General features: G+C 38.6%; 1 protein-coding gene across 1 annotated transcript in view; it reads left to right on the top strand.

The window, feature by feature from the left end:
* LOC117549493 (carboxy-terminal domain RNA polymerase II polypeptide A small phosphatase 1-like) overlaps positions 1-23,564 on the top strand; it is a 34,953-nt gene that overhangs the window by 4,524 nt on the left and 6,865 nt on the right. Inside the window, exons 2-4 of the mRNA XM_034221471.1 lie at positions 11,858-12,006; positions 16,617-16,718; positions 21,620-21,676. Coding sequence (XP_034077362.1) covers positions 11,858-12,006; positions 16,617-16,718; positions 21,620-21,676 — 308 coding nt within the window. The remainder of the gene's footprint in view (positions 1-11,857; positions 12,007-16,616; positions 16,719-21,619; positions 21,677-23,564) is intronic.

The raw sequence follows: 23,564 nt of genomic DNA, 5'->3' as shown, positions 1-23,564 counted from the left end.
CTTAGATATATATTTAATCAAGCTTCAGTAGTTAAGTCATTCTAAATATGTCATTCTTAAATGCATAATGTCGCAGTTGTCTCTGTATTCTTGTTGTCAAATAGTCGATCAGATATTGCAAGTGTCAGTTTTATTAAATGATGGTTAGACTTCAAACCATCTCTGTCACTCCAATTAGGATTATTGACCAAACAGAAAGTTCAAATAAAGATTGTTTTGGTGGAAATGAGTTGCTGAATGAGCCTACCTGTAGTCCCTTTTTGGGGTCGGAAGAGTTTGGTGATTGACAGAAAGAAGATGTAAGATGGGACTGATGGTTAGTGATAGTCAAATGAAGTGTTTTATCACACCACCAGGTGATGTGCCTCATTCCCATTATCCATAGAAACTAAACAACCTGATATCATCTGAATCAATGAGTTAATTGAATGTCTTATCCACAACTAAACAGCATTACATTGGACTGTAGCATGTGGGAAAGCAGGATCAGGAAAGAAAACGTACTACTTCTTCTGCTGTGACCGTTAGTATCCAGAAGGTGGCAGTCCTGTCCAGTTTACTGCTACAAGCTAGCTCCAGGCTGCTTTCTGATTTTGTTTCTTCCTGGCCAAGAGGTCATGAGTCCAAAACATGGCTGCTACCCAGAAGTGAGGGGCCAGTTCCATGGGAAAGCGGGGGATGTGGTCAGCCTGTAGTTTCAAGTTGCTGCAGCCGAATAGGCTTCATTTCAGGAAACCTCTACAAACTTTCTAACTATAGTTTATTTTATCATTGGTATCAAATGTATCCCAAGTCACCTGAGCAAAACTAATATGCAGTTTATTTTGCTATTAATTATGTATATTTATTTAATGTGATAATTTTCTGCAAAATGCAAAATGCTGTCTACTGAAGTCGTTTTTTCTGTCATGAGACAGTCTGTAAGGGGAATATTTTTAGATGCAGAAATGTATAAATCTTGATGTGACCTGACTAGCTCGTCTACCATGAACCTGGTATACCATTTGCTGTGGCCGGGTGTGAAGCGAGTTGTCAGATTGTAGCGGAGTGTCAGGTGTCGCAGCGGTGGAAAGTCTGTCGTGGGAGGCCTCATTCTTTCTGTGTCTGGATAGGAATAGAAGCAGCCAACTACTGAGGCATGGCTGTGCCCAGGCTGAAAGGGTCCCAGATCAGCCTGCTTTCAGCTAAGTAGGCTGAAACTTGCTGATGTGGCGCGAGGTCGTTGCTGCCCCTTCGGATATGCTGTAACCTCATTATCAGTGTCTGAGCCTCGGGGGGAGAGGTGTGAGGAATGTGGCCGTATACGTTCCTTCTTTACCATTTCTGCTGCCTAATTATACATGTGGTCCCGATTTAAATGAGGGGCAAGTAATTGGTGTCAAATCGATGGTGGCATGTTCATAACCAATGTTGTGCTAGTTACTGAAAACCAGTAACTAGTTACCATTACTAGTTACTTCATTTCAAAAGTAACTCAGTTACTTTACTGATTACTTACACTAAAAAGTAATGCGTTACTGTGAAAAGTAACGTTTTAGTTACTTAAAAAAAGGGCTCCCATTAATGCCCTTATAGCCTTCATTTCAGTACTGTTATTGCATTGGAGAATAATACAATCTGTTGATCAACTTCACATGCATTATATGCAATCTGGATTGCATCGATATTAGCTGGCTTTCCATTTTTGTATATTCTTTCTCCAGGTAGTTGGAAAAAGTGTTCCGTCCCATATGCCGTGTGCCGCCCGGACATGCTATCATGCTAACTAGCTCCCTGAAAGCGGGTGACTCCACTGTAGCAATAGCCTGCATGTGTTCTACAACATACCGTGCAATGGCTTTATCGACTTTTCCCTGGCTAGCAGTCCCTTGGTTAAAATCCAGCCGCTGTTGCTTAGGTGGAGGTGGAGTGGCGTCGGCTGAGTCTCTGTGGTCTTAGCTACTAGCTTCGTCCCAGCATGTTGTTTTTGCCGATGTTTTAAGAGATTTTAATTACTGGTTTGGGCAGTAGATAGGATCTTTGACCCGCCAAGACACAACTTACATTTAACTAAAACGTTCTTTTCTTTGTGCTCGACAAAAGTGAAATAGTGAATATCTCCAGGTGGAGAAACTAGACTTGAGCTCCGCCGCCGCCATGATAGTCTTGTTAGTAAACAACACAAACACGCCCACAGCCCGTCTCCGCATGTGACACAGGAAGTATCTAAATACATTTACTCAAGTACTGTACTTAAGTACAGTTCTCATCTCTGTTCGCCTGGCTGTTGACTATATAAAAAAAACTAACGGAGTAACGCACCATGTAGTAACGGTAACTGAGTTACTGAATTAAAAAAGTAATGCGTTAGAGTACTAGTTACTGCCAAAAATAACAGCGTTACAGTAACGCGTTACTTTGTACCGCGTTAGTCCAAACACTGTTCATAACTCAAGTACTGTACTTAAGTACCACTTTAAAGTACTTGTACTTGAGTATTTTCATTGTATGCCTCTTTATACCTTCATTCCACTACATTTTTAGAAACCAACATTTGACTTCTTAGTCGACTACTACACTGGCTGAGAAGTGAAACTGGCTTTAATGGCCCACAACATTTCCATTTGGAGCAACGCGATGCAGCTTCAGAAACAATGCAAATATCAAAATACAAATGTGCTAAAACACATGCAACCCATGTCTTCCTCTTAGCCAACTTGACAACACATGCACAACAGTGTGCTTCTAATCTAGCTAAGCTACTAATATTGGAAGGACTCATGCATTCACATTGTTGAAATAAGCCAATAGCTTCTTGCAGCGCTTTTAGTGAACACGTGTTTTTCATTTGCATGTGTTTCGGCACATTTGTGTTTTATATTGCCCTCATTTATCCGAAGTATTTTGGCATTTCCAGTGTTTGACCTGTAAACTTTGACAAGAGAAAATGGCACAGCTACTTATAAACACAAAAACAGCTTTTAGAATAACCTTTGTAATCTTTGGATTCCAGCTTTATCCACAAACAGCTGACCCACTTTGAAGACTTTTCTTTTTGATTGACAAGTTTGTTCACAACATGAATGTATTATGTTTAGTTTATCGTCTTTTGGGATATCGAAAACACTTCTCTTAAGTGGCTAAATAATAAATGTATGATAAATAAATACTACTTAATTTAGCAACTCCGGCTTTTTGATACCAACATATAACTAATATTTTCTAAATAATGAACCTCATACTAGTTAAGGTAACAGGTTTACAACACACCTGAAGAATTGCATGAAAATACTATGGACAAAACGACACAAAAGAAAATGGCAATGCTAATTATAGATACTACGGAATACGACTAACGCCACATGTGAATCCGTTTCTGAGATCTGAGCAAAAGTGTGTTTAATTTTAGGTCAGAATTTTGAGAAATTTGAAAACTCAGAATACTGACTTTTTCCTCCTTTTGACATTAATCTCAGAACAAAAAAAAAGGTACTTTCGCGCAGATCTAAACAATTATTAACATGTGGCCCTATTCCTCTTCTGTAAAATACAAAGGCAGCTTTTATAGTAACCTTTGTATCCTTTCTATTCTAGCTTCACTCAAGAAAGCATTGACATTGTTAATCAATTCTGGCAGTCAAATATATTATTCTCATTATAACAACCCCCATAACAGTAAGAGTCAAATAACACATGAAATATGGAATAAATAACTCAATGGTCATTATACATTGACCAAAATCACACGAAAGGATATGCCACAGCTAAAAGAATCCTATTTTATGACCTTACCTTTCAAGCTAACAAGTGTGACCTACTTTCAAGAGTTTTTGGCAATTACTTTGGCCTGTTGACTGCTTCATTCATCGGTGCTGAAAGTGGATGCAGCCCCTGTAATGCTGTCAGTAAGAGCTGGACATGCTTGTTGAGAAATGCCTATCTTAGTCCCAAGAGTAAAGGTTTGTGTGTTAACATGTGTGAAGGAACTGGGCAGGTGAAGCTTGTAGTGTTAAAAAACATCACGCTGCTCTGAGCATTAGCTCTTCTGATATTACACATCGCAGCGCCTGAAATAGCCCGGCAGATAACCCGCTGACAGCGGTTAATGACGATATTTTATGTGTACGTATATACTGCCGCATACTCACAGCAGGCAACAAACTGTATGTGTACACTGTAAAGAAAAATAACTAAATTAAATGGCTGTCACTGTATACTATTCCTAAAGACCACACCGCGCATGAATAGTGTCACAGACAGCACATGGCTCCATCATAAGTAAAAGTCCTTTTAACGTTTTTTTATGTACAATTCAATTTGTTTCTTGAATGCTAATAAAGATAGGCCAGATAATGATCTGATTAGGGCTGGGTGATATGAAGAAAATCTGTTTGTTTTTTTACTAAAAGTTTAATTTCATGCTAGCAGTTTTTCTTGCAGCTATTAGAGATAATATATTGTATCATTGATTGTGAATAGGATACAAATTCTGGTTAACCCATTATGTACGTCAACACATGATATAAAAGCATTTCCGCCGTCTGTGAGGCTGTACTGTGCCTAAAGAGTGGTACAGTAATGACACGTTTTTGTAGGCCGGCCGGGAAGTTAGCAGCGCAAGGAAAAAAACTGGGATTTTACAATTGGAATTGGCAGGAGTGAATAAAGAACGACGTTCACATAACTGAAAGTCACCACCGCTAAGCTAAAGGTGGCTGATGTTTCATTTAGTCCCTTCTTAGCAAACGCCGTTTGCACGTAAAAGCTTAGGACATTTACAAGTGTGGTACTTACCAAGGTATTTTATGTCATACACCAAAATGTGAAAATCTCTTAAGCTAGTGTTGACAAAAACATTATGTAAGAGGTTCATTTCCGAAAACGTATTTGCAAAAAAAGCGCTGACTTCGAGACAAAATAACCTAGAAGCTCAAATTAGCTCATTTACAGGTTTAGGACTCATTTCTGCCTTTCTCTATATGCACAGCACAAGCTACATGTTCAAATTCAAAAAGAGCTCACAATGTTAACATGCTAAATAGCAGATACTGTTGGTCATTTCTACCACCTCAGTTTAGCATGTTAGTACTAAACAGAGTAGAGCAGTGGCTGTTGGAAATGCCATTAGCCTGCAGATATTTTGTCAGAAATGAAAGTTTTCAGAGTAAAAATAAATGTTCTAATGATCATGCAACAGGACAAGCCTAGGGGATCAGAACAAGTGTTACACTTCATCCTGAGATGGACATGAATGTATGTTAAAGCAACTCATTCAACAGTTGTTCAGTCAGGACCAAAGCAGTGGACCAACAACATTTCCATCCCTAGAGCCCCGACACTATGGCGGCTAAAAATAAAGTGGGAGCGTGACTTGGGTGTAGCCATGCATCAACACAAATTCAGTTTAAAACACTTAACAGCTATTACATCGGGTGGGATATAACATTTTACAAATATATATAATAAACTGGGTATAAACTAGCCTGTAAATATATATATATTAATATATATATATACAGTGGGGCAAAAAGGTATTTAGTCAGCCACCAATTGTGCAAGGTCTCCCACTTAAAAAGATGAGAGAGGCCTGTAATTTTCATCCTAGGTACACTTCAACTATGAGAGACAGAATGGGGGGAAAGAATCCAGGAAATCACATTGTAGGATTTTTAATGAATTCATTGGTAAATTCCTCGGTAAAATAAGTATTTGGTCACCTACAAACAAACAAGATTTCTGGCTCTCACAGACCTGTAACTTCTTTAAGAGCCTCCTCTGTCCTCCACTTGTTAACTGTATTAATGGCACCTGTTTGAACTCGTTATCAGTATAAAAGACACCTGTCCACAACCTCAAACAGTCACACTCCAAACTCCACTATGGCCAAGACCAAAGAGCTGTCAAAGGACACCAGAAACAAAATTGTAGACCTGCACCAGGCTGGGAAGACTGAAGTCTGCAATAGGTAAGCAGCTTGGTGTGAAGAAATCAACTGTGGGAGCAATTATTAGAAAATGGAAGACATACAAGACCACTGATAATCTCCCTCGATCTGGGGCTCCACGCAAGATCTCACCCCGTGGGGTCAAAATGATCACAAGAACGGTGAGCAAAAATCCCAGAACCACACGGGGGGACCTAGTCAATGACCTGCAGAGAGCTGGGACCAAAGTAACTAAGGCTACCATCAGTAACACACTACGCCGCCAGGGACTCAAATCCTGCAGTGCCAGACGTGTCCCCCTGCTTAAGCCAGTACATATCCAGGCCCGTCTGAAGTTTGCTAGAGAGCATTTATGATCCAGAAGAGGATTGGGAGAATGTCATATGGTCAGATGAAACCAAAATAGAACTTTTTGGTAAAAACTCAACTAGACGTATTTGGAGGAGAAAGAATGCTGAGTTGCATCCAAAGAACACCATACCTACTGTGAAACATGGGGGTGGAAACATCATGCTTTGGGGCTGTTTTTCTGCAAAGGGACCAGGACGACTGATCCGTGAAAAGGAAATAATGAATGGGGCCATGTATCGTGAGATTTTGAGTGACAACCTCCTTCCATCAGCAAGGGCATTGAAGATGAAACGTGGCTGGGTCTTTCAGCATGACAATGATCCCAAACACACCGCCCGGGCAACGAAGGAGTGGCTTCGTAAGAAGCATTTTAAGGTCCTGGAGTGGCCTAGCCAGTCTCCAGATCTCAACCCCATAGAAAATCTTTGGAGGGAGTTGAAAGTCTGTGTTGCCCAGCGACAGACCCAAAACATCACTGCTCTAGAGGAGATCTGCATGGAGGAATGGGCCAAAATACCAGCAACAGTGTGTGAAAACCTTGTGAAGACTTACAGAAAACGTTTGACCTCTGTCATTGCCAACAAAGGGTATATAATAGTGATGGGAATTCCGGCTCTTCTTGGTGAGCCGGATCATTTGGCTCGGCTCACCAAGAAGAGCCGGCTCTTTCGGCTCCCAAATGGCTCTTCAGTTTACCACATATTATACCTTTTAATTAAATCAAATGTAGCCCTGTTTTGACTAATGATTTATATGTTTACACATATCACTTAAATTATTCAATACATCCTTTGTACTGAAGTATTCAAAAGTAAAAATTACATGTTTAATATAAATGATTTGCTGTGGCCAATTGTTTTCATTGCATTTACAGACCCGTGTAACTCTCTGATACCACCCAATGAATGCACTGACTTGCTTGTAGAACCACGCTACACAAAACAGATAAGGGGTTACTGTATCGACCTATATAAAGTATATACATATCTTTTTTTATATAAAAAAATATAGACTATATAGACCAAAAAGATCCTGCATTTTAGCCATGCCTCATTTCGCTCTATTTGCTCTTTCCAGCGCTGTTTTTGTCAGGGGCTGATTCTGTGAGCTGCAGCTGACCACGCCCCCCTGCAGGAGAGGGGAGCGTGCTTTGAGATCAGCTGCTGGGCTGTTAGAAGAGGGGGAGAAAAAGAGATCTCCGTCCACCGTGTTTTATTCTTATAGAAGTAAGAAGAGAAGTAATGGGGCAGAAACCCCTCCTTTTTACGCAGCGGTCCAGACATAGACATCAAACGGCGACACATATTCAGTGTGCAGTTCCTTTGGCATTAGCGCAGGGATATCTAGATACTTTCCAAGGTTTGACATAATGAATTGTGCTACTTTTAAAGCAAGCAACGATGTTTTCAAATCTGTAATCAAAAAGCTCCTCAAAAACACTATCGAAGCAGTTCCTGCTGTTGCTACGTTAGTTCAAACAGTAACAACGGACTACTTTTCTTAGCGGATGCATGTCAATTTAAATCAATACATAAAACTATTTTTTAAATCACTAAAATCATTTTCTAAATCCATAAAATCATTTCAATTAATATTGGGAGTCATGTCGTTACTTTGTTGAGAATGTGGCCATGTAATAAGCGGGATAATGTGCACATTGCATAATGTGCCTTCAAGCCTATCTAGATCCCTCCGCAAAAAAAAAAAAAAACCGGCTCGTTCGCGGGCGAGAGCCGGCTCCCGTCGTTCACTTAAAAGAGCCGGCTCTTTGAGCCGGCTCGTTCGCGACCGACACATCACTAGTATATAACAAAGTATTGAGATGAACTTTTGTTATTGACCAAATACTTATTTTCCACCATAATTTGCAAATAAATTATTTAAAAATCAGACAATGTGATTTTCTGGATTTTTTTCCCTTCTCATTTTGTCTCTCATAGTTGAGGTATACCTAGGATGAGAATTACAGGCCTCTCTCATATTTTTAAGTGGGAGAACTTGCACAATTGGTGGCTGACTAAATACTTTTTTGCCCCACTGTATACCAGCAAAAATAAAATGGTGTCACGCATTGCACAGCATGTGCAGCATCCACAGTTCTTCTCTGAGCTGCCCTTTTTAACATGTGCCTTTTGGATGGCGATCTGCAGGTGGGGCGTCCACATGACACGCTGGAGCGCCGCCAAACACTGACACTCCGCTGGAATTTATGAGCTATACACTTATCATGGTTGTCTGCACCCAGATTTTAAAGAGCACGGGGGAGATTACAAACTTAGTTTAGACAAGTTGAACACGAACAACGATAGCAGGGGTTCTGGCAAGTAACCTAATTCAAAACATTTATGAAAATTCACATTAAAGCAAATGTGGCTTAATCATTAGATGGTGGAAGAAATGTCCATCAGTAATAGAAGCAATACTAAATAGTACACATAATAAAGGTCCTGCACTCAAAATGGTGCTTAACTAGAAGTACAAAAGTATTGGTATCAAAATAAACTTAACAAACAAAAGTCAAAGTAATCCATACGCCAATTTTTTTTATCATATATGATTATGAACTTGAAATTAGAAAGAATAATTAGTTCAGATTATCTTGACTGATGACTCATGATATTATAGAGAACAACCACTTTTGAAACATGAATCAACAATATCATTGAATAATATGTTTGAAATGATCATGGTTTGATGTTCTGTAGCACGCAAGGATGTTTTTGTAGTCAGTAGAATAAGGGGACTTTTCGGCAGTATCACAATACTTCATTCAGAATTCAACGTACTCATATTGTGCCAAATGTGATTTGGATATCACACGAGTCCATATTGCAATGACGACAACACTTCAATTATTTCTGCATCCTTTATTAATCATAAAGCTACATTGGAAATCTAACATTAGTAAAAGTGCAGACATATAATCATCAAAATATACTTTTCTCTTGTGTGATTCTTACACTGTTCAATTACTTTTGAGTCATTTTGTCCATGTTTTATGTATTCAGGTGAATTTGCCATCTGTAATCTGAATTATTATTATTAGCTTTTTTATAATGTATATAATACTGTAAGGTATGTTCAGATTTAAAAAAAAGCCAGAATTGCTCAATTACATTAACATAACATTGCTCAACAGACCCATAAAGTAAAACAAATCTGTTTTGTGTCAGACAATAGAAAGTTTTTTTGTACAAGTCTTTTTATTTCATTATAGTGTACAACAATCATTGACATTGTAATATCACAGTACACTCACGACACTCCCCCTTCCCTCCCTCCACCCGCACATGCCCACACAGGCAAAACAAAAAAATGCTTATCAAGATAACTTAAACAACAGGGCCATGAAAATAAACATAAAAAAACAACAACAAAAGAAACCATAAAAGTAAAACAAACAAATAATTATACAATACAGCGACAATGTAGACAATGACAACAACACAACTAGTATTTCCTGCCGTCAGGACTAATAGCCACAGAATGCACCGTTCCATCACTGCTCATATCTCAAGAGTGGAATTTATTAGCAATTTCAATGCTTCCTGTTTTCCAATATCACCACATTAGAAACAGTTGTTCAGAAACACAAGCAGTCCATTGCCCATCTGTGCTATTTCACAATCCTTACACATTTGCAGCAAGCTGACGGGTCCGTTCTGTGGCTCACAATGAAGCAACAGACTCTGTCTGAGCGGCATGCTAATGCCTCAGCTGACAGCTCCGACTGCACATCAACTCTCAGCTAATTTGTCAGTATTTTCTTTTTTAGAAAAGTCTCATCACTCGAACACCACTTGATGAGGTGTTTGCACATGCGCCACATGTGTGAGACGATAGCTGTTGTTACACCGGTTTGTGATGTCAGTGTGGATTCATGCAAATACAGTCATAACAGTGTCACCAGTATTCATCTTTTTTTATTTCAAACTTTAATATATTCGGTTTGTAGTGCACAATGTAAAACAATTGAGTAAGGGGAGAAGTCTAATCCATGATTATTAAAAGGTTTATGCGTAAAGTTGTGTCCTTGGGCAAGACACTTCACCCGAATTTGCTCCTGTTGGTATTGTCCACAGTAGATGACCATTACATGTATGATCTGTATGTGTAATGTGTATTTGTAAAGCACTTTGAGAGTCTTTGATAAAGCGCTATAATAAATATAAGGATTATTATTATTATTATTATTATAAAAACAGCAACACTTTACCCATTGGTTTTATATATACAGTCTATGGTTTAAATGCTATTAAACTGCTACAGTCATACGTTATATAATATATATAATGTAACTGAATATCTTTTCAGTAAAATACATTAGACCACATAACATTTCTCACTTATATCAATTCTCAAAGTCATGATTAAAAAAAAATGGAATAACCATGTTTATATTAAATGTCTTTCATATGTGTACATATCTCAATTTTACTATACTATAATTAGTCTTTAGGCTCATGGGTCTACTGTTTTGTTGCTAAAATATATAGAAATAAACAGAAGGCTGTGCTTAAAGACTAAATATAATGTGAGAAAAAAATATATTTTCAGCAGTTTTGACACATTTAGAGAATGTCTTCATGTGTTTAGGCAACCCAATAGAACTCTAACATCACATGTGTGCTCCGTGTATCACTGAAGAAAACATCATCTGCTGTTCCTCTTTGAAAACAGCATTGCTCTGCCAGTGAAGACAACATTTTGTGAGATTAACAGCAACATGATCACAAAGAAGATACTTAATAGCCAGCAATACAGTTAAGAACCGAAATATTTATAACAAATGTTGCCTATGTTTAGATGTGTTTAATATTAGCGTCATTTATTTAAGTAGAGAAATAAAGCGATTATTCTGCTTCCCTAACATTCTTTTAAACTAGTGGGAAGAAAGCATCCAACATACATTTATGTTTATTTCTCTATTCTTTTTGACACTACTAGAGTTCTACGAAATTCCCAAAAGGTAGGAGTACACTATGCTTTATTTAAACCAAATATTTTAGAAAACTTACTTAATGTTGGTAATGAACTGGTTTCTGAATACTACTAATACTGAATACTGGTTTCTTGGTAATAACTATCAGGTGAAATCTATCCACCCGCATTTCCTCCCCTTGAACAAATTCCTGGTATTCGAACAGCAAAATATTCCCTGGAAAAGGAAACTTGTCTAAGATGTCTTCAGCTGACTATTTCTGGGAATGTAATGTACACCTGTACTTTGTTATGCAATGTCTTTTAACCTTTTGCTGTACAACTGAAATAGCCATAGTCCAGCCGTACACAGCATGACGGAGCACAGTATGGGGTCCTGCTGACAGACCCTGCAGAGCGATGCACAGATCAGATATACCGAAACAGCATGACTGCCAAAAACTGACATCATGAACCGGAATGAGTCCTGGCCAGATGTCACTGGAACTGAATCACAACTGCATAAAGAACAATTCTATTGAAAATATCTTAATCAAAAATAACCTGTTGCTGACTGGTTCTACTTCCATCTAAGTGGGCTCTATCCATACGTCAGTATGAGCGTCATTCCTTATGTTTCTTCTCTGTGTCAATTTGTTCCAGGTGCCAGTGAAGCTTCCTCTTCAAAGAAGCCCCGCAGCAGAGGCCTTTTCAACAGTTTCTTCTGCTGTCTATGTCGCAAGGAATCTGAGCCACCTCCACAGAAAAACAATGCCCCCCTCTTGGTAGAAGAAAATGGGACTCTGTCAAAAGTAAGTTTTCCGGGGGGGAATTGGACTCCTTCTAACCCCCCAGCTTAGATTCATTTATTTCCTCTGGACTTTTGTTACCTTATCTCTCATTTTCTATACTGTCCTCTGTCAAATAAAGTTGGAGCTGCAAAACAATGTAAGTTCCTCTCTCCCCTTCTTCCTCTTGATATGTACTTTCTCACGCTATCGAGCATCATGTGGTCAGCTTGATTGGCATGAAACATGTTTTCTTGGCTCAAAGCTTTCCTTATTTACAGGAGCATCTTTTCTTGGCAGCTAAGTAGTGTGGCAGTGTTGAAAAGCACCCCATGTTCAGACATCTGTCAAGATGACTGGACGACACAAGACGGAAAGAAATAGTGTAAATATTAGATGTGACCGGAAGATCACTGCATCGCAATGAGCAATGAAACATCTACTGTAGATGTGTCACAAGCAAGGCAGATTACACTTATCATCAGGTGTCAGTTTTAGTCTCTTTACCTCCTGGATTCATGTTGGTTTAATTATAGAGACTATAAATGATCATCAATATGAAATACTCTTCATACTGAAACTTGTTTAAATTTGCCACATGTGAATCATTAGGATGTTTACATATGTTAAGACATATCCGGGATTGACCACTATCACATTACGTTACATTTTTGGACAATTGACAATACTCCCTGTGGTTTTACTGAAGATATTCTTGGAAAACAGCATGACTTTTGGCAGTTATGGTCTACGGATCAAGTGGTCGAGGCGTTTTCAGGTGTCAGATGAATGTCTTAGTTCAGCCTTTTATAGAGATTTGATATTCCAGAAGTTATTTGTCACGTCTTTCCAAGTCCCCAAAATAAATGTCTTGGTCTCTGGCAAAGGGGAGGGTCGAGTCAAGTGCTAGGCTCAGTTTTGGTTGTGACAAGCTGTCATATCAACGTGCATGCTGCTCCTGTTGCTGTTACTCTCTCTGGGGGCTGAGTGCTCAGTGACTCCCCCCACCAGCACAGTGAATATCCTCTCTGAATGGATCCTCCAGTTATCTGCCAGTCATTTGGACTTACACTCGGCATGATCAGGAACCAATGCATGGAGTAACACCGTTGGACAAACACAATTCAGATTGAGAAATCATTTCCTGATGTATTTGGAAAACTCCGATCAAAGTAAGGCCCCCGGGGAGAGGGAGCCGTCTACTCGGGCCATGATTGCGGAACAATGCCAGGATCCAAAATTAACAGAGGCTGCAGATTTAACCAGCCCCTCAAAGGGAAGTGCTGAACTTGGCATGGAGGTCCTTGTGGAATATACTGAGCAGACTGTTATCAGCAAAGAAAGTGACCCTTCTATCCTTTGCTTAGAACATTGCAACATGGACAGAGATGAGACTGAAACCTATTGCAACGGACACTCTGAGGGATTTGAGAAATACCCAGACCGATTTTTTGAATCCCACCAGGTCCTTGATCAGTGTGAGACTTCGGGGTTAAGCCAATCATTAGACGACTTTGAGTGTTTTAAACCTCTCAAGTCCTCTGAGCACTGTGATAATCATAGCTTAGCTTCCAAGTGTACTTCTTGCTGTGAACACTGTGCAGAACACCTCCAATTATTTCAGCAATGCAAACCCCCTGACCAACAGTTGGAGGCTTTTGACTTTGAGCCAGACACATTGGCAGTGAACTGTGACAGTTTGGAGCAGTGTGACATGTCTGATTTCACACCTGAATGCACAGAACACCTGGAGTTCCTTCAACAATACGAGCCCTCAGATCAGCAGAGTGAGTGCTTTGACTCTGAGCCAGACACATCAGCAGAGGATTCTGAGAAATGTGAAATGTCTGGTGGTTTGACACCTGACATCTCTGACTCCGTAGACTTATTGGACTGTGGCACGGAACTTTGTGAGAACAATGAATGCGCAAATGATGAGGATGAGGAGAGATGTCCACCTAAACAAGACGACGAGCAATATGAAACGGAGACTATTGATGATGAGTCTTCCACATTATCAGAGGATTCAAATTCCTCTGACATTGACACACCAGTTCACGCTTATTTTGATGATTGTGAAAATGTTGGCTTTGCAAGCGAATGTTGTGCGGTTCAACAGCTAACTGAAGACAACTGTCTGCAGGCACCAGACATGTCCACAGATGACTCTGAAATGTGTGAAACGGATTACTCTGAAACAAATCAACAATGTGCTTCCTCAATGCAGTGTACTGATCAGTTTGGCACCGAAGATGATTCTTCAGATTGCTCTTCTATTGAAACCAAATCCTTTAAGACTTGTCCAGATTGCAGCATTCCGTCAAATCAATGCTCCGATTCATCTGAGGAATCCGAAAAAGAACCTCAGGAAGACGATGGAAACGATGAAGACGAAGGAAGTGATGAGCAAACACAGTGGGAATCCTTTGAAGATGATGAAGAAATGGATCAGATAAATATGAATGAAATGAATGAAGATATTAAGAAAACACCCACTGCTGATATTGTTATTGAGGAATACTTCAATCTATTTGACAGTGGCGACTATTACGGACACGCGTTCGCCAAAAAACAACGTTACATCTCGTGCTTTGATGGCGGAGATATGCACGACAGCATAGCGACATCCGAGGCACAGAAACTTGCCAAAACGAAATGCAGATCTAATGAAATCAATGAGGATATTCATGTCCAGGAAACTGATACGTGTTTTGATGCTTCTGACGGGCAAGAATATGAAGATAGTTCTGAGGAAGATGCAAGTCAGAGAGATGACGTGTCTTCAGGGTCAGAGCAACAGCAAGAATACTGGAGTGTAGAATCAGAATCAAGTTTAGCAGGGGATGAAAATGAAGAAAATAAATTGGAAGCCGACGATCTTTACGCTGAGAACAATGAGGAAGAAGAGTGTGATGAGGATCTCTATAATAACGATGAAAGTGAGGCCTGCCTGTTCTCTGGTAATGAGGATAATATGAGTGCGCCATGTTCAGAGGACATCTCTGTGGAAGGTGATGCTTATGAAGATGAAGCCTCTGTTGCTCAGAATAAGGAATGTCTTTATACCATTGGACATTTACAGACAGCTATTGTTACAGAGCCTGAAGAAATATGTATGGCATGTTCAGAAATGGAACCATATTGGTCACTTGTAAATCAAGAGGAAAATGAAGAAATGTTTGAGTCTGGTATTGAGGATTATTACGCATTTCAGATTCATAGCCTACAGACATCTGTTGAACAAGCCCTAAATAGATGTATTATGGACGGAAGATCGTCCGATCAAATCCTTGGGTATGCTTCAAGGATAGAAGGAGATGCTCTTTTGACTGAGTTACGAGTTAACCCTGGACTTGTAATTACTGAAGTTATTGAACTAAGGGAGGATTTAGCAAACTGCTGTGTTGTTGAAAAACCATCAGATGAACAATCCTCAGAATCAGGTGATGACTGTGGATACCGGGACATTTCAAGAGTAATCCAACCTACTTTAGATCTCATTCACAGTGTTTCACGAGTTGTGAAACAGGATGACACACAGGTCAGAAGGACGGAGGAAAATGAGGCCTCTGAAGAAAGCACCAATTTAGAAGAGGAGCAGAGTGACGATGAATCCTCTGAGCCTTGTGAATGCGAGCACTGCGTTCCACCAATAGAGGAGGTATAATAATTATTTGCACCTAGGCTGTGAATTGTTGGAGTGGATACAGTTGAGTTCTGAGAGCTGTGTGATCCCAAATATGTCTGTTAATTATGTAGGTCTATTTTTGAATCATTAAGACTGTAATGCCAACTGTAGCAGGGAAGAAGTTATAGGAGATCTTAGCTTAGCAAAGTGTGTGGTATCTGGGTCAAACTCCATTATCCTCAATTGGCCGTTCACTCTACCACAGTGTTTCTCAAACCTTTTCATACCAAGGACCACTTAACCAATAAAAAAACACTCGCGGACCACCTAACTCCACAAATATCCAAAATCACATCGTTTTTCTAGAACAGATTACAAATGGCCTGAAAATTGTACAAACAAGTGGCAACATGTGTGATGAAGGTGTTGTGCTGGGCTATATCATACCATCGAAAGTGAAACTTAAGCTCGCTCCACTGCGGAGATATTCCCGCGAGAGTACGTAAAACTTTAATTTATTAATTAATTTAAAATGTGAAATTGTACCAATATACTCACGGACCACTAGGGGGCGCTCACGGACCACCAGTGGTCCGCGGACCACACTTTGAGAAGCACTGCTCTACCAGGATAAACACATGCATCAGTGTTACAGGCAGCCTGTTTAGTTGCGCCAGCTTGTTTTTAGCATCAACAAACACCGATCTCTGACCACATGTTGAGGGACGAGCCACACTGTGATGATATTTACATGCTCTATCAATGCGGCAGCAGCTGTAGCATCCAAGGTTTCCTGTAACCCCTCACACAAACACCACAACACAAATCAGTGACAAGAAACACACAATGAGCTGTAAGTTCTATATGAGAAATTGGGATGGTAAAGTCTTACATTTAATGTCACTACTTTTATGTTGCTCCTTGTATTCTAGGGTTGAAAGTTATAATACAATTTTATTTAGGGTAAGCATTGAGCATTAGGTCTAAACTTTCTTCTGGTCTTCAGGTTCCAGCACAACCGTTACTCCCACGGATGGAATCGAATGATGCAGGGAAGATCTGTGTGGTGATTGATTTAGATGAAACACTAGTGCATAGTTCATTTAAGGTAAGTTGGCCTGTATGATACACTTACTCATATGTATAAGTAATGCTCTGTTTACAGATATACAAACAATCAAAGAGATGTATTTAAAGACCTAATTAAAAGATAAGCTGATCCAAAACCGAAACAATAATTGTCATGTCCGTGCAGATAATATGTGCCACCATTTGTAGGATATTATGTGGTGAAAGCACCATAATGTATTCAGATGGTATGATTTTTGTTTGTTGAAATATTTGATAGCTTTAGTGAAGAAAGTTGCAGTATATGTGTCGCTCTTAGTTCATTTTCATCTTAGTGTCCCATGGATCTGTGTGAGGCGGGTTAGAGTCATGCAATGTTGTCTGTCATATTTTAAACTCATGATTTCAAAGTATTACTTCCTTATTTAAATCTAAGCTTTAAGGAAGACAAACATGTAACACAAGAAAACATAAGAGCAGCTACTTCCCAAAAGCACTTGACAAATTGATTAAAATAAATAAATAATTATATAAATAGAAACAATTAAAGGTAAGGTAAGGCACATTTCAGAATCAGGGCAATTCAAAGTGTTTACAAAATACATTAAAAGCATTAAGATAAAATGCAAAAAAAAGACATTATGAATTTACATTTAAATATATTCAAATGCCAAGAGATTAAAACAATCTAAAATAGAATGATCCACTTTCTTGGTTTTCGCTAATGAATACGTCTGCTGATGGATCTTTAAGTAAGACGATCTCTACTAAAGATAAATGCACCATTACGTTTTTCCAAATCCTGCTGAGAAACAAGTCCTTTAATCCTGTATTCTTAGATGATAATATGTCTAAGGTCTGCATATTTATGGTAACTTATTTTTGTTTTGTTTTATAATCTAAGCCAGTGGAAGCTTATAAAGTATGTTAAAGCGAAGAGGCCCCAGGGTGGAGCCTTGAGCAACCCCAAATGTCATATTTGTGTGCTCAGATATGTTACTACTAAAAAATGTGTTGTCCATATCCTTTGAGTAGCATTCAAACCAAGTTTGTCAGCAATGTTTTGTGGTCAACAGTGTCAAATGTATTACTAAGATCAAATAATACCAAGACTGAAATTCACATACATATTTCATACGAGTTGATGAGACGTCCCCAGGGACGTACTGGCCATTGGGAATACCGGGAGTTTTCCCGGTGGCCCGGTACCGAAGTGGGCCGGTCGGACAATTCACTAGCACCCCCCCCAAAAGGGGAGTTTATATATTTTAGACTGTTTAATTGATTTGAATTCAGCAGTTTTCTGTACTCTGCTCAAATCTGGATCTATTATAAGAAGTTGGTATTATATCCAAACATGACGCATATTCAATCCAATGAAAATAACTAGTGTTTGCCCAAAAAGTACCCTAGCTTCTGAATTTATTTCCTGTTTATTCAGCCCACTAATTATGCACAGTAGTGTTCTTAGTACTTTAAGTTCCCTATTGGCCTGTAGACTTTACATTGTGATTATGTCACACATTTTAAATTGCTCCTTTCAGCTTGTGGAAAGTTCTACAAATAAAATACCTCCATCGATGAAAGTCATGATGCAACGAGTCATAATTGACCTTTTGAGGTGTCCTGTCAACAGTTTTACAGATGTTGACAGAGGACATTTTACAATGGTGATCTATGGAGAAATAATTTCCTGGCCTCAGGGGGATTTCCTGCTGCAATGCCCAGAATGGCCAATAGGTCAAATTGAAAGCCAAGCTAAGCCTTATCGAGTTCTCAAAATATATCCATGCCTGTTCCTCCCGCACTATATCAGTAGACAAGCACCACGGATCAATTTACTTAAGTAAAAGCTTGCAATGAAAACAAGAAACTAAGTCATATTTTAGTCCATATTACATTTAAAAAAAAATATGTCAACAGTTTTCATTGAGGAAAACTATGTCAAACTATGTCATGACTTTCTTTGACTAAGATAAAACTAAAATGCCCCTTTACTTTTAGTAAACTAATACTAAACTTAAGTTAATATGTTAAAACACATCACGGACATTTGACACAGGACTAAGATTAAAAAACAAACAAAATCTAAATTACCATCTAAATTAGTGAGCATCTAGTCTTTTCCCACTTGTTTAATTTGGTTTTACGCACTTCTATAACCTTCTTTTTAAAATAATTGTGGCCTTTAATTACTGAAAGGTCATCAAGTTTATCAAAAAGCTAGTACCCTTTCATTGACTATGTGCTATTATGCTTCTATGTTGACTGTTAAAACAAACAATCTACTTGCCAAGGCAAAAATAGCTATAGGATTTGCACTACATCATGTTGCATATTTTTAGGATGCCCATGACTTATTTTCATCGTAAAGGACCAGGCTCATGTGGCACTTAAAGATTAACCAATTATTTGATGGATGCGCTGGTTTCACGAAGCAAAACCCACCTGCACCCTAAAACCAAAGTAAGACGTTAAAAATGTTATTCAAATCAAAGTTTGATATTTAACTGTTAACTGCAATGTAATTGAATACTGTAAATAAAAAAAGGATCAGCAATATGGTACACTACACACCTTTATGTATTCTCCGTATCAATATACTGTGAAATACTTTCTTATAAAATATCAAATGTAACATTGTTTCTACAAATAACCGGCTGTCTTTTGATCAGTTTGATACCTTTTAAGGTAGCATTTAGTGAACAAAGTAGTCAATGCCAGAAGTCAAGGCTCCTGTGTCACGACAAATTATGTAATGTATGCCATGTGGTGTTTAGTCCTTCTCAGGTCACAGACTGTCCTAAAGGCTGTCACTGGATATTGCCACCATGTGTAAACAGGGTCAGACTCTGTAAACTCCATGTTTAACACAAGGTGGATAATAAAACTCACTTTTACTTTGACACACATACTAAAAATAGCCTTAGGTAACACGGCTTTGAAGTAGGTGGTAGGTGAAAGGCAGAGAAAAGCCATTGTGCTGTGAACTCGTTTTTTTAAAGCTTTTAATATGCAATTGAATATTGAATATATTAATTAAAGAACAGGATGGAATAAAACACACAGATACAAATGTAGTTTATTGGTGTACAACCGCAGAGTATTCAAGTATTAATATCACTTTTAAACTTTTTCAAACCTTTCTAGAGTAATACGATTACCCGTTTTGGGTTGGTTTAGTATATAAATCATTTTCTATAAGAAGCCACACAAAGCTGTTAGTCACATAACCAATATAAGCACTTTACCAGATGTTCTATTTCTACTGTAAAAGTCAAAAATGTAACCCAAAAATAAATACTAACAATACAGTACATTGCACTAAATGTTTTCTAATTTGAGCATTTTATCATGATGATAAAAAATCTAAATGTTCAAATATTGCAAAACCAAAATGTATTCATTAGGATGTATGTAAGCGGCTTAACATTTAAACACATAATTGATTTATATTTGCTTTTGTTCTGAACCTTTATTAATAGAATAAAGATCCTAATTGCTCAAATCAATGACGAGTATAGGACAGATGCATAGGATAGGAAAATGTAATAGAATATATATATTTCTTGCACTATAGTATTTGAAGATATAACCATACAGGAGACAAAGGAAAACATGAAATGTAATATAATACAAACAAATGTGTATATATATATAAATACTTTATGTTACTCCCAAAGCTAATATTCATTAGCTACCAACTTCATCCCACCATACCAAAGAGCATATCTATCGTCTCCAAATTGTACTCTCAGTAAAATATTTTTTTCTAAGTAAATACATGATACTAATGCTTAATATTTAGATTTTCCACAATGGTGCTATCATCCTATTTGACTGTATTAAACCCAGATCTAAAGGGTTTGTCTGAAGATGATTGTGGAAGTAGTAAAAAAATGAGCAACAGGCAAATAAATAGTGGTCGTACAGCCCACTATACACACTTTGTTGCTCATTGTGAACAGAAGGAGATAGAGTACCTGGGCTGCAGGTTACAAGTGAAGCAAGGAGAGCCAGAGTTGGCCGGTCAAACCAGAACTAAACCGCTTTGAATACTGGATGAGCATTTGTACTGACGGTACTGCAAAATGTGCATCAGTCAAAAATACTGTGCATATTAATACGATTATTATTATTCATATTATTACTTTGTATTTATGTGTTTCTGAATATGTTGATATTGAGGGAGATCAGCAAATGCATCAAGCATTTTATTTATTGTTTCTGAAGAGCGTTGTTTTTTTTTTTGTTTTTTTTTTTTTATTTGTTTTTTTATCTAATCCATTTTATTGTATACACAGAAGACAAATGTATTGGGATCAAATAAAATGTTCAACCACCAATTCATATACCCATCCGTAGATCGATACTTCCATATTTACCCTCATTTAAAGAGGATAAATATATATAGTATATATATTTATAAATCCTTTCACACACGGTAAATTAGTAATTTAATCAATAGTTTAGGAAAAACATTTCTTTATTCTTTCGTTTGTCTGTTCCTGTATTCACCGTGTACCACACCCTGCACAGTACATTTTTGGGAAGTCAAGATTCTAAAAATAATGATGATAAACCCTAAATGCACACTCACACTTTCTGTTCGTGATTGATGTTAAACCGATTCCGTCTTACTTGCATTACCTCATAGTATACCAATGTCGGCCATGGTGTAATGCCTTATATAGAAGCTGCTTGGGGTGATACTAACATTTGAGAAGCATATTTCCCATGTGAGAAGTCATGGAAGTCATATTATTTACAGTGTTGTGTTATTTAGAAGATGCTGAGGTGGCACCTGTGTGTCTATTGGACATATCGCCCCCACTTTAGATTTGTTTATAAAACTCAAATGGGAACGTTTGATCATTTTTGGGTAGATCACACAAATATGATTGGATGTGTGTTTAACACGTTTACTTTTTCTTTCAACAGCCAGTGAACAATGCTGATTTTATCATTCCAGTGGAAATTGATGGAACAGTTCACCAGGTAAGCACTAAATGTGCTGTTGCTTCAATCCCAATTCAAATGCATTGTCCATCATTTTACTCTACATAACACACACAGTTAAACAAAACATGTGCTTTTCACTGATCGGACCTGATTAGCAAGACGCTTTATGAACTGTTCAATTCAACACTAAGGGCGAACAATTACAAAATCTTCCATGGTTTGCTTGCTAGCTCCCTGACAGTGCTGCAGCCCGCCCTGTTGATGGCTCCAAACAGCAGGTGGCTATTTACGTGGCCTGACGAAATGAGGAAACCTTGGCAGGCTTCTCAGAAACTGCTGGCCATCAATCTCACTCACATATTATGTCTTGCTCATTGGCACTGGGGAATGGGAGTGACTAACTCCAGCAGCCGTTGGATGGTAACCGCGATCTGTTGTGCTCGGCCTCCAGGAAGACAGACGAGCTTTGTGGTCCAGAGGGCCTGGGTCTGTTTCAAGTAATCCAGGATAGGCTTGTTAAAGTGGGGAAAGCCTATACGGGATGACTTGGTTCAGAAACAAGGCCGCCGGCATCTTAGTGGAAGTAAATAGAAATTCCTGCCAAGGTGTTTACATGAAGTGTCCTTGGATTAAATATATGACGGCTTTAATTTTGGATGTAATAGGCGCTTTCACACCGCAGTACTTTTCCCACTTTAGTTCCGATATAGTTCCGAAATGTCGCGTTCACACCAAAAAGAGCCGGAACTAAAATTAGTTAATGAGAACCTTTTTACCCCCTTTTCCGTCCCTGCTAGAGAGCAGGGACTTTCGTGGGAGAACAAGGTTCCTATTTCTGATTGGCTGGGCGGATTGCAAACCACGCCCCGTAAAACTCAAAAAAAGTTTTGTGAAGCCGCCATTTTATTATCCTCGCATTAGCATTAGCATTAGCCCAGCACACAAACACAGAGAGACTAACTTATGACAACACAAAATAAAACATGGGAGCGGTGGAGATGAGGAGGTGTCGGCGTTCTGGCGATTTACTCGGAAGGCTTCAGTAGAAGCTGCTGGGAGTCCCAGTAGCTTCTACTGAAGCCAGTCCCCAACTCCGAGGACTTCCGGCCGGGGACTTTGGGCGGCAGTATACGCCGTGAAGTGATTTGCGGCCTGCCAGTAAACCCAAAGCAGAAGAAGAAGAAGTGACGTCAGCGGCTTAATTTGCCTAATCCTTCCCCAGGGACTTATTCCGGTGTGAACGCGATCTGTACTTAGTTCATGAGAACTAAAGAGTTCTCATGAACTAAATTCTGATGAACCTTTGTGGGAAAAGTACTGCGGTGTGAAAGCGCCTATAGTCACTCTAGCATTATTATTATTACAAACAGAAATTAAAATGGAACCTTTAAATAGTTTGTAGTGGGGTTTTAGGCAGATTTGATCAATCATGTATGTATTACATTGAGAAGATAATGGTCGGCACGTCCCGAGTTGAAAGGAAATACCATATATTGTATAGTATCGTATAGTGCAGCAGAAACCCATTATAAAATGACATTTACGTAGGCTTTTATTTCGAATATTTTAACCACTTAAGGTTTTTTTTCGGGTTATTGTGTGATATTTGGTTTGTTTGAAGTCACACAATAACACAAACTAACCACTTGATGCAAAGGTAAATCTGCAACTTTCAGGTTTAGCAAATAAAAGTATTTTTTTCAATGGAGTCTGTTAGAAGAGAGCTGCTTCAGTTCTTGAACATATCCATTCTCACAGCAAAGTACAGCAGTGAACATATTTTGTAGCGTAAACCTCAACAAACTTTGATTTGTTTAGGTGGGTCTATATTTTAGTTGGCTAAAATTAGTTACATTTAACATGGTACTTTGTATAAGTAACCCCACTTCAAAACATCCAAATGATCCCATTTATCGTAGAGGAA

Source organism: Gymnodraco acuticeps, unplaced genomic scaffold (genome assembly GCF_902827175.1).
Source record: "Gymnodraco acuticeps unplaced genomic scaffold, fGymAcu1.1, whole genome shotgun sequence".
Lineage (NCBI taxonomy): Eukaryota > Metazoa > Chordata > Actinopteri > Perciformes > Bathydraconidae > Gymnodraco > Gymnodraco acuticeps.
Note: the sequence above shows the minus strand (reverse complement) of the source record. Positions and strands in the feature narration are given on the sequence as shown.